General features: G+C 48.6%; 1 protein-coding gene across 1 annotated transcript in view; it reads left to right on the forward strand.

The window, feature by feature from the left end:
• Nucleotides 1-12710, forward strand: part of KIAA2012 (KIAA2012 ortholog) — a 92618-nt gene that overhangs the window by 18215 nt on the left and 61693 nt on the right. The window contains 6 exon segments of the mRNA XM_059704849.1: nucleotides 624-766; nucleotides 3424-3619; nucleotides 4658-4804; nucleotides 7243-7413; nucleotides 9973-10018; nucleotides 10020-10084. Coding sequence (XP_059560832.1) covers nucleotides 624-766; nucleotides 3424-3619; nucleotides 4658-4804; nucleotides 7243-7413; nucleotides 9973-10018; nucleotides 10020-10084 — 768 coding nt within the window.

Raw genomic sequence — 12710 nt, forward strand, 5'->3', positions numbered from 1 at the left:
GATTCTCTCATTGATGTTTCTATCTCTCTCCTTCTCCCTTCCTCTCTCTCTAAAATCAATAAAAACATATTTAATAATAATAATAATAACAGCCAAAGTTCAATTGGAGGTGGGAATGAGACTGACAGGCTCTTTGTCTAGAACTCAATGGCAAACATTCTGCAATCAGACTGCCTGGGTTCAAGTTCCACCCCACCCCCCCCCCCTCGCCTTTTCTAGCTATGATCTTGGGCCTGTTATTTAATCTGGCTGAGGCTCAGTTTCCTCATCTGTAGAATGGGGATAATGATAATACTTCCGTAAGTCTACTGTGGGGATTGAGTTAATGTATGTAAAATACTTTGCGCAATTCTTGTTCCATATTTAGCACTCAATATATATCAACTATTATTATTACCATTCTCTCTCTCTCTCTCTATCACCTCACTCAGCCAGCAAGACCCCAACCAGATTATGAGATGAGGGCTCCCTGAACCCACCTCATCCAAAGCCATGGCCGTCTCAGTGCTCCAGCATTCTCTTTGCCTCTTCCCATTAACCCCAAAATGATAACAGTTGAAAGCCAACTTGTCCCTCCCCATACCTGCAATTAATAAATTCTCATTCCCATCCTGTTTCTACAGACAGACAAGTGAACATGAAACTCTACACGGGCGGCCGCAGCCACTTGTCACAGGAGCCTCCTGCTGAAAGATGTGTTTTCCCTCCTGTGGCCTCTGCCACTGACTCAGAAAAACACACACCTGGGGAGCTGAAGAAGAAAAAGGTTTTGTGTGTGTGTGTGTGTGTGTGTGTGTGTGTGTGTGTGTGTACCCGTGCAAGCATGCACTTGAAAGATTCATCTCCATTTAGGAACAAGGTGACTCAAAGGGATGTCTCAAACAGAGAACTGGCCCTACCCACTCTGACCTCACCATGTGGAGCTGGAAAAAAGCTGTAGTGATAAATGTTGAAAATAGTGAAGTCCAAGGAATTTTAGCTGCCCCTAATTGTACCTTAAAGCATTTGATGTTACTGAACTCTCTAGTGGCAACAGAATCCTTTGTTCTACTAAGGGGCTGGGGGTTATCTGGAAATGAGTAAGGACAGAATTTGAGCCCAGCCAGCATGGCTCAGTGGTTGAGCATCAACCTATGAACCAAGAGGTCATGGTTCGATTCCCGATCAGGGCACATACCCGGGTTGCAGGCTTGATCCCAGTGTGGGGCATGCAGGAGGCAGCTGACCAATGATTCTCTCTCATCATTGATGTTCAATCTCTCTCTCCCTCTCCCTCTCTCTCTGAAATCAATAAAAATATTTTTTTAAAAAGGACAGAATTTGAATTTGTAAGCAATAGATCCACTTGAAACAGAAAATGCTAGAGATCTCGAATCCAGCAATGGTTTTGCATAATGGAGGGTCGGACACCTTTGAAAATGTAGAGTGAATTTACAGATTTATCAGTCCCTTCAGGAGTCAAGGACACCTTCTTCCTTAGCGATGTCCTTCGCTGTCTCTGGCCTGGTCCTGCCTTGCAATTCTATCTGGCTTTGGGGTAGTTTGGAGGCACCTATGCTGAGTGGGAACCACAGGGGACCCAGAATGCTCTGCCCCAAAGCAGCTGTGTGAACTTAGAGGGTCACCCTTCCCCCCCCTCTGAGTTTCAGTGACCTTGTCTGCATGATGGTTAATATCGCCAACCTCATCTGCCTAATGCAAGGAGGAAGGACGTGATGTGTTTTGGTGAAAGTATCTTGTGTCCGACTGGGAAGGGCAGTTAATTGTGGAGACTCGTGTCATCTGAAGTGGCCCCCGAGGAGCCACGGGCACTCCAGGTGGTTCTGGTGCCGATGAGGGAGGCTGTTTTCAGTCTGTGCAGGATTTTCTCTGAGTTCCTGTGTCCTGACCTTAACCTTTCCAGCCACCCGAGCAGGGCTTCCGTCTTCCCAGGAGGAAGCAGCAGGCCTGAGGCACGTCCCCAATCTCACACCAGGTCATCCCAGAACTGAACCAGCCAGGAGTCCCTTCCCTCAACCCACGCGCATGGTTTACAGAGGGGAGCAATATTTTCCACTACATTGAAACTGTAAATTTTTAATTAGAATAAAGAAATTAAGGCTTGGCTTGTCAGCCCTACCTCACACAAATCATTTGAGTTTCCACGTAGATTTCTCAATGCAAACCTTGTCACACAGAACGCACAAGGTCAGTATTCAGAAAGGGGCAGTTGGTGGGCAGCTGGCACCAGGGCAGTGAAGGTCTCCAGGAACATAAGGATCCTATGTGCGAGCGTGCATTTGGTCAATCATTTTCTTACTGTCTCCAAATTATAAATATTAACTCTGCATATATTGGGTTGAATTTCCTTCCTTATTCAACTCTAAACATGTAGGATGCCTACGTGTGTTTCTGATCGTTTTTCTCTTTTTGGGCATTAAAAAAGTGAGGAACGTTTTTATTTTTCCTCCTGTGAAACTGAACTCCCTGAAACCCAGCACACATATACATTTCATAGAGCCAAGTTCTCCTGTTAAAAGCTGCAACTAAAAGGAGAAATTTTCGGCAACTTCTGAATAATTGGAAACAGGAGACTCTAAGTACCACTCCTGGAGTTTCTGACTCTGTACACACACACACACACACACACACACACACACACACACACACACCATTTGGGGGTTTGTGTTTTTTTGGCCATAAAAACTGGGCTAAAGTTGTGGCTGATTCTGACAGACAGTGATTCTTTTTAGCTAAGCTCATATTACAGAAGAATAGAGATACATAGATTTTCTGCTAGTGGCGAGATGGAGTATTAGACCCTAATGAGAGACACGTCTACTCTCAAAGAAATACAGAAATGAACCCAATTCCAAACACTATTATAACTACACATCACTAGCTCATTTAATCCTCATGGCAATTTTTTGAGGTCGATAGTATGATTACTCCCATTTTACAGAGGAAGAAATTGAGGCTTAGAGTGGTTGTGTAAGGTAAGCAACCACAAATGTGTATTCCTCTTTTCCGCTCTTTCTTACCTAAATGGTTGCATAACTAATGTTCTGCTCCTTGATTTTCTCCCATCCTTGAGATTTCTCCCCCTCCATACTTAGAAATCTCAGCTATACCATTTCAATCTGGCTTAGTTCCCCCAGTTGCAAGAGAAGGAAAGACTATCTTTCCTCTCAAAGGCTTTTGAATTGATCACGTTGACACTTTTGAGAAGAGTCAGAGGCTGGATTAACGAGGGCAGAGCCGAGTTCCCACTCTAGTCAGACTCCCGGGTCCCAGGTTGGTTAGCTTTACTTCTCAGCCCTGGGGGCCCACCAGCAGCTCTTGGTGCTAGAGATCCAGTGAGATCAATGCCATTTGTCCCCTGAAGGCAGCTGGGTTTGAACGCCTGCCATGTTGGTCTTTGTTTTGCTTTTTAATTTTCTCCAGGCTTCAAAGACCTTGAAATTACCTCCTATCTCCCAAGAACCACCGGGAGTCCTGGGCCCCCTGAGGAGTCGATTTAAAGCCAGAGAGCCCCCAGCAGAGCTCCTCGTCTTCCCAGTGGAGATTCATTTCCACAGCCGGCACCCCTCAAAGGGGAAAGTGCACAGAAGAGGTAGGTCCCCTGTGGGTGGGTGCTCCTGAGGGAGCTCAGGCCGGCCAGGAACAAGTTTCAGAAACCTAACTCAAACTGTCTTAAGCAAAAAAGAAATGCATTTGCTCACGGAGTTGGGGGCTGTGCCAGGATGAGCAAACTCCAGGCTCAGGTGGATCCAGGCCTCAGAAATTGTCATCTGGGCGCTATCTGTCTGACTCTCTCATCTCTGTTAGCCTTCCCTCTCAAGCAGGCTGTCCCCATGTGGAGGTAAAGGTGGCCTCCTACCTGTTAACCCCAGTCAAAAGGAAGCTGATGTAGGACAATAGGTAGATCCAGACTGTGTGATGTTGTTTTAGGGGATAAAGAGGAGAAACTGAAAGTGTTTTACTCTTTTTCTAAAGCAGGGGTCCTCAAACTACGGCCCGCGGGCCACATGCAAATACAAGTATTGTATTTGTTCCCGTTTTGTTTTTTTACTTCAAAATAAGATACGTGCAGTGTGCATAGGAATTTGTTCATAGTTTTTTTTAAACTATAGTCCGGCCCTCCAACGGTCTGAGGGACAGTGAACTGGCACCCTGTTTAAAAAGTTTGAGGATCCCTGTTCTAAAGTGTTGAGGCCTTTCTAATGTAGCTATTTTTCTTGTATCTTTTCTACTTCGGTACACTTGGTGTGCTGGGTCAATGGCTAGTACTGTATTGGCTCTTGAAAACACTTTTAAATCTCAATTCTGTCCTGATGTTACCAGATGCTACTATACTTGAATGGTTACTAAAACTGCACAGTGCTGTTTAAAAAAATTTAAAAAATAAAGACTATGCCTCTACACGCTCTTGCAAAAGTACTAGAACGGCCTCTGATTGAGTTACGTGCCCACCCTGGACCCAGTCACTATGGCTAAGGCTATGAGCTGCTCTCCTTAGCCAGGCTTCAGCCCCGTGCCCATCCATGGGTGCAGCGAATGGACACAGCTCCCCCCAACCACATGGTGCAAGCAGGGAAGAGATGGGTCCCTCCAAAAAGAGGCAGCTGGCAAAAACCACAGGCGTTCACCACAACTTGGCTTCCTCCTTGTCTCCCAGGTGCTGCGCATGCTGAGTCAGGACCAGAAACAGAAGAGCCCAGTCCTCCCCGGAGGCCTCCCCTGAAGCACGCGTCCTCAGAAAGGCTGGCGGAGTTCACAGCACATCTCCCAGCGGACATGGGCAGGGCCACACTCTCGCCTCAAGGTAGCTACTCCCACTCTCCAGCATCCCCAGGAATCTCAGCCAGAGGGAAGCCGGGCGAGGCCCGCAAGGGTCCTCAGCCATGGAGAAGGAGGCTGGAGGGGAGGTGGCCACTGGACGACGGCTTTTGTTCGGCCAGCAGCTGCCTTAACCAACACGCAGCGGTAAAACCAGCCTGGTGCCTAGCTCATCAGTTGCTCATTAGATCATCCCCCTACTAATACTTAATAATCTCTGGTCACAGATATAAAACAGCACCAAACTGATTAAAACTTTGCTGTATGCTCTATGGTTTATCCTATGCTTTTAACCAATACAATTTCATTTCTAATCTGTTTAGGAATATGTAGTTACTCATTAAAAAGTCCGTAATATCAATAATAAAAACCTTCACTCCGATCTTTCACTACATCCTATGAGCATTTGGAATTACACACATGGGTGTGTACTTGCGTGTGTTGGATAGGTGGGAAGTAACGGGCCACATTTAGAACGCTCCCCATTCTCAGAAACTGAGCCTCCTTTCCAAAGAGCAAGTGCCTGATGGCAGCATCACAAGCGCCAGGTGGTCTCTGACTAATGGCCATCAGGGGTAGAGGGTGGGCATTAATATTTAGGGCGTTCTGAATTCCTCTGTGCCAGGCGCTGTCCTTCATGTTTAACACATCGTATCTCATTTCCTCCTTACAGCAACCCTACCCTCCTTTCACAGATTAGAACACGGGAGGCCTGAGAGATAAGCCATTTGTTTGGGGCCACACAACTCTCAGTGGCCCAGCTGGGATTGGAGCCTGGCCTCCTGGTGCCAGGACCTCCGTTCCTCTTACTCCTTACACTACACTCACTGCTTTTTAGAATAAACAGAACGACGGACCCAAGCCAGGACCTTCTTGAGACATTTTGGTTTTGAGAGTTTCCTTTAATTATTGGGGCGGGGGCTTATTTATTCTATCTGTTAAGTGAGAGTCAATCATCCTAAAGACTATAAAGTTTTCTTTTAAAAAAAAAATCAAGTATGGGCAAGGGTTGCTGTCTGCAAACAGGTGAGAAAGGAGCTTTCCAGCGGCGGGCCACGCCTTCAGGTGCACAGCCCAAGCCATGGCAACGCCGGTGACATGTGTCTTGGGCATGGCTCACCTCATACTGCCCTCCACTTGTTTTGAGCTGCCATGTCCAGCAGGACCGAGTGTCTGGAGCTTGTCCCTCCTCCGCCACCCTGCCAGGGGGAAGCCAGCCTATAAGACGTCCCTAATACCTTGTTGCATTTTCACGCAGAGCTTGGGGTTGTCTTCCAAGCCCATTGACATGGACATTTTTGAAAAGAATAGGCTGGTTGCTCTACAGAATGGCCCTCAATTTAGATGTGCCTACCTCCTTGTGATTAGATTCTGGTCAAACGTTTTTGGCAAGAATAGCAGGTGGTGTGTCCTCCTCAGGGTATCACACCAAGGGACACAAAATATCCCTTTGCACTTACTTCATTTGTTATAGCTTGTCCATTACAGGTGATGTTAAATTTTATCATTTGGTCGAAGGAGGCTAGATTTCTCCATCGTAAAGATGCCCTTTTCCCCTTTGTATTGAACAAGTAGCTTTTGATACTTGGAGACTGTGTGGGAAGCCAGCTTTTACACACACAGCAGCAGCTTGTTGAACATGAAATAAAGACCACGCTCACGGAATGAGATTAAGACAAGGTCTCCATAACTTAGATTACCTGGGCCCTGACCAGTGTGGCTCAGTTGATTGAGCATTGTCCCATGCACTGGGAGGTTGCCGGTTTGATTCCTGGTCAGGGCACAAGCCCAGGTTGCAGGCTAGGGGACATGCAGAAGGCAGCCGATCGATGTTTCTCTCTCCCTCTCCCTTCCCCTCTCTAAAATCAGTAAAAATATTTTTTAAAGACTTTGAGCAGTCCCTTCTAGTTTTAAGAGAGAGTTAGAGAAAGGACAGAGGTGGGCCATTGTCATCAACCCCATTGCCCTCTACCTACCCTCGGGAGGTGCTCCTTTGTACCCTACGACCTTGAGGAGCCATGTGAGCGTTGGTTTGGCTTAGGGAAATTGCTCTGTGGTTGGACCTCATAGCCAATGACCCCATGAGTTCTAAAACGGGGCTTCCTCCAGTAAGAACGGGCAGACTCGGGGCTGGGAGGACCCTGCAGGCTCTCTGGTCTTTCCTGGGTATCGGGAGGCCATCAGTAGAGCAAGAATAAGAAGCACCACAGCACTCTTCGAGCCAAGAGGAGCTTCATCTTGGCCAGGGGAGTTACCCGGCCTCTGCCCCTTAGCAGGGCTGGAAGAGGGACAAACTCGAGAACAAGGGGAATAAACCAACCTGCACACTAGGGGCCATCGACCAGGTTAGAAAAGGGGCTGCCTCTCCTTCCTGCTGACTCAAAAGTTCTCTCACTCGTGCTTTTTCTCCTTTTGCTTTTGAAGATGGAGACGCCGCAGCAGAGAAGGTGACCCCACCACTGTCCCTGATCGAGGGAAGAAAAAGTCCAGAGGGCCAGAGGGGCCCGGACGGCCAGAGGACGCCAGGCCACAGCAGCCCCGCAGGCCCCCCGAATGTGAGCCGTTCCAGGGGCGCACTCCCAGCAGAAGCACAAGGTAATCGCCCCGGGGGGCCTGGAAGCCCCCAGCTTGGCTTGTCTGTGGCTTCGGGCTCATTTTAACCATCTTGCAGGGCCACCGGGCAACTGTGATGTAAGCCGTCTGAACGCCACCGCATGGAAAGGGGGAATCGGCCGTGTTTCCAAAATGTCAGTGGGATTCATGTTCACCACGCATTTTCCTAGAGTCAGTACATGTTTAGGGGTTTGCTGCACCAGCACGTACTGCCAAGCTGCCCTACACTCTCCTCACGCCTGGCGGCAGCGTGCAATGGCACAGCTCCCTGCACTCCTCAGGGAGACACGCTACTGGGTCTACCAGACGGACTCAGCCCCAAGCCATGACCCCCTGGGGGGCCAGGGAGCCTGGTGATGCTACAGGGGTGGGGGGTAGACCCCGGGAGAAGGCAGCCTCCGCCCAGGGCAGAGCCGAGGCCTGTGCACAGAGAGGAGGACTCCAATTTCTACTGAAGGGTGAGGCAGGGCCAGGCCACACCCTCTGTGACTTAGTTCTCACTCGTAAGAGCTGACTGTCTCAGAGACTAAGATGCTTCTACAAGAGCAACAATGCAAAGACAGTGCAGTAACCGCTTCCACAGGGCTTTGATCTAAAAGCAGCTCATAAAGCTAAAATTGCTTCGAGTCCAAATTGCCCCTGAAAATCCCAGTGGGAGGTGCCAGGCTGGAGACAGACAAGCCATTTTCTAGAAATTGCAGCCCAGCCAGCTCTCCCTCCCTCTTCGCAGCCTTGGGCTGCTTTCCCCGGTTGAGCACCAGATGAAGGAGGTGGTGTGTGCTTGGGCGGCAGACAATGTGAAAAAAGCATCTGTTAATGGCGGAATCACACTCAGGGATGCGGGAGACACTCTGAGGGGCGTTGGGACTGAGAGCCACCAAGGCAACAACAGCTACCACGTCTTTCATTCTCACCATTGTCAGCTCATGCTCGCCCAGAGACAGATGCCTCTATTTAGCGCGCTCTCTTTCTTTCTCTCTCTCTCTCTCTCTCTCTCTCTCTCTCTCTCTCTCTCTCTCTCTCTCTCTCTCTCTCCTTTTCTGTCTCTCTCTCCCTCTCCTTTTCCCTCTCCCTCTGCCTCACCCTCGCCCTTGTCCTCGCCCCCCTCCTCTCTCTGTCTCCACACCCCTCCGAGCATGTATACTTGACATCTTATAAGCATAAATTAAACACATAGGTCCACAATTAAACACATAACTCCATTGTGTTTACAGCTTCCCTGCTTAAGGCTGAAATGGGCAGAATTAAGTTCCATTCCTCCCTGCAACGCTCTCGCTCTTTTCCCCCAAGACATGGTTGTCACTTACAAACCATTTCAGAGACAGCGCCCTTCTGTTGCAATCCCCTCCCTTTGCACTTGCAGGGCAGTGGTGCTTTCTTAGTTTTGATACAAATGAGCCAAACACTGGCTACCACATGACAGCAGCAAGGGCACCCCTGGGCGGCTGTATAGTCCAGGACAAATCACACCACACACACACATTCATACACACACACACACACACACAGACACACACAGCACACACTCTCTCTTACCCAGCCATCCTTATAAAGGGCGAATCTCTAGAATGAATGCCAGAGCCATGACTATGACAAGAGTGCAGCCTGAAAGCTCAAGTGTGTAGGTTGGGTGTATATAAGTGAAGGTGTGGATGAGGGCACATGTATGAAGGCACATGCTAACATGCTTATGTGGGTGCACTGTGTGTTTCTGTGCATTCATGCATACCTGTGTATGCATGTGTGTAGTTATGCAGGTATGCATGCATGTCTGCAAACAAGGTATATGCATTGATGTGTATGTCCTTGTTCATGTGTGGCACACATGTGTACATGCATGCATACCTGCATGTGGGGGTGCATGCTTGCCTTGTGGGCATGCCTGTATACATGTGTGTGAGCATGTGTGCACATCTCTGTATAAATATGTGAGTGTTTGTCTTCGTTCATGCACGCCATGCCTCTGTGTATATGTGTGTGTGCTTGTGTACTTGTAAACGTCTACTTCACTGGTGGCCAACTCTACCCTGACCCTTTGCCTTGGAGATGGGGAAGGTGAGGGTATACAAGCACCTTCCATCTTTCTAAGCAACTGAGGGAATCCAGCTTCCTCCTCCCCTTGGCCTGAGCCCCTGGAGTCACTGAGCAGCCCCAGCATTGGTCTGAAGGCATGGAGGAGAGGGAGCAGAGGCTGGAATCACCAACCTGTGCCCAGGGCTGAGCTACACACGCAAGGTGCCCCTCGCCATCTCGCCTGGCCCCTATGGGCTGCTTGAGCCCCAAGGGGCTGCCTTTTCCAGACTCACAAAATCATGGTATAAGCCAGTGGCAGCCCCGCGCTGCTCATCCCTCCTTCACCTCCAGAGGACAGGCACCAAACAAGGGTCCTGCTCTCCAATCCCAGGCACAGGGCTGACCTTGGACTCCGGCGGGCTCTGAGCACAGCCGCCTTTTCCCACCAGATCCAGGCAGCACAGGCCAGGCTCAGCCGCCCTCCCTGCCCTGGGGCGAACACTGCTCATGTGTGGGCTTATTTTCAAAAGGAGCCCAGAGACCCCTTGTTGCTGGGACCCTTGTTGCTGGGTCCATGGAGGAGACGTCTGCCTGTCTCTCCCAGGGCCGACCCAAAGCGAGACGCTCCTGTCAGGCGAAGGTAAGATGGTAAATCCCAGGTCAGCCTCCTTTTCACAGGGAAACGCTTTCCCTGCAGCTTCCAAAACTTCCCGGCAGCAGAGACATCATTAAACACAGACGCGAGTCAGCCAGTTTCTCCCTCTCGCTGACACAGAGGCGCTTCTGTAGCTCAGACATAATAACCCAATGTTTGCACAACAAGTTTCCTCTTGCTGAGCATCTGGAGAGAGAAGTCCTGTGGAATGGCTCGGAGGAGGGCTAATGGGCCGTGCCGATGCCTTGATGAGAAAGATAAAGCCCTTTTGGTATTTGCCCAAACTAAACACCACCTTTTCTCCTCTTTCCAAGCACCTTCCAGAGGTGGAGGTGGCTAATTGGTAATCCGATCAGGCATCCCTGTGATGTGTGTTGGTTCGTTGCTGTGAATCATCTGGCTCCTGACAGATATCAAGGCCGTTTCCAGAATCCCTTCTGGCACGTTCCCTTTTTGGGAAAGAGATGTTGGCTCTGGGCAGCAGCCATTCGGCACAGGGGGGAGGAAAATGAAGTCAGAGGGTGATGAGTGTCGACCACCAGGAACCAGGAGGGTGTGTGTGCAGGAGCCGCACAGCCAGCAGGCCTCTTGCTGAGGGAAAGTGCAGTCTGCACTGGTTTGGAGGGTTAGGTCATGGCTGGCTTCGTAAGGAGAGCGTGGGTTCAGAGCCAAGAGATTTGAGCAGCCCTGGCTTGTCCCCTATGTCGTCAGATGACTTTGGGCCGGTCCCTCGCTGTGTCCAAGTTCCTCATCCCCTCTGGAGTGAGAGACCTGCCTCCTCCACAGACAGCAGCTGGGACGTTCCCTGACGATGGCTGCCTTTTTCATGTTGTGTCCGTTGTTGCTGAACTGGCCACCTCGGACATGGTTTCCAGAAACTGGACTGTATTTGGTTCCAAATTCAGTGCTCAAGAACTTCCTCCACCATGACAGGAGTCCAAAAATAACTTGGTTCTGACGTGGGGTGGCGGGAGTCAGACAGGTGGAGGCTGCTGTCATTGTGACACAGCTGGTGCAACAGCTGGAAAGCACATAGGAGTCGGCTCACCTGCTGCACATTTGCACTCTCCGTTCCAGAAGAAATCGCTCCCCTTTTGGCAAAGCAGAAGTCAGAAGCGGGAGAGGAACTATTTAAGGTTGTTGTCACATTGTTGATAGGATATTTCAGTCATTTCAGTATCCCGGGCCCCTACCTAGCACAGTGCCTGACGCATACATAGCAGGATCACAATATGTGCTGGTGGAAAGTCTTTCAATAACTTTTCTACTCAGAGAAAGAGAGAGAGAGAGAGATGACACTTATGCTGAATAAATGGAGCCTTTCCTGCCATCTTGTCCCACCCCATGAACATTAATCCAACTTGCCTTTCCAGCCCAAAGGCGTTCACTGTGAGCTTATTGAATGAATCAATCAATCAGTCAGCTAGTGAGTCAGTCACCGGCCTCTCTCTGGCCTTTCCTCCATATACAGTTGGTGGGTCTTTAGTCTTTTTTAATGTTTATTTTTTAAATATGTTTTTATTGATTTCAGAGAGAGGAAGGGAGAGGGAGAGAGAAAAATAGAAACATTAATGATGAAAGACAATCATTGATCGGCTGCCTCCTGCACACCCCACCCTGGGGATCGAGCCTGTAACCCAGGCATGTGCCCTGATGGGAATTGAACCATGATCTCTTAGTTCATAGGTTGGCACTCAACCATTGAGCCACCCAGGCCGGGCTTTTATTTTTTATTTGGGGGTGGGGGAACTTTTAGTCTTAATGGTGCTTGGATGGTGCCCTGGAAGGTGAGGTAGGACCTTAAACCCACATCTCCCTACAAGGTCCATAGAACAGATGTAGCTTTCTAAGAGTCTATTAATAGGAAAAAGTTGTTGTTTTATCTTGTTTTGAGAAGCAGTTTACTGGGGGAAAAAATTTATTTCTTGCAAAGGATTTGCTCCAACCACACCAAACTCTTTGCAGCTCAGTTTGTTCAAATCCATCTTAATCACTATCCCCTACCTACCCATCCAATCACATCTCCAACTATACTCAGGCGACCGAGCCCCAGACATTTAGTCTTTCTTCTCTGATCTCCCAGCCTTTGGCCAATTCCCCCCAAATAGAATATAATTTAAGTTCCAGGGGAAGGCTTATCTTTTCTGGGACATTTTCCTTCATAAATCCATCTCATCACATAGAACTGCCTGGATATAGCCTCAGATCATTCCTCTCTCTCAATCCCACTTTTGTGATTATTGTATTTATCCTCATCTGTTTTCTGTTTAGCTCCCAAATGTATGAGTCCTAGAGAACCTCTTATTTTTATCGTATGTTCAAGACATGCTTGTTGATTGACTGAATACCCCAGGTGCCACAAAGGAAAGTTCTTTGGGGATCATAGTTTGTTGTTTCATGGTTGTTGTTTTTTAATTAAAAAAAAAACTTCAGCAAAAGGAATGAATATGATCTGTCTTGTCTTTCTGAGACTTTCAGACTTTGTCAACATCTATTTGGAAATAAATTCTTAGGCAATTAGGTCATGATATCTTGCTTTCAGACAGAATAGAGATGAATATAAACCTTCAGAAAAAGAAAAAAAAAAGATGTGAAGACTGGCAATGGAATT

The sequence above is a fragment of the Myotis daubentonii genome, chromosome 7 (assembly GCF_963259705.1).
Source record: "Myotis daubentonii chromosome 7, mMyoDau2.1, whole genome shotgun sequence".
In the NCBI taxonomy this organism is placed as follows: domain Eukaryota; kingdom Metazoa; phylum Chordata; class Mammalia; order Chiroptera; family Vespertilionidae; genus Myotis; species Myotis daubentonii.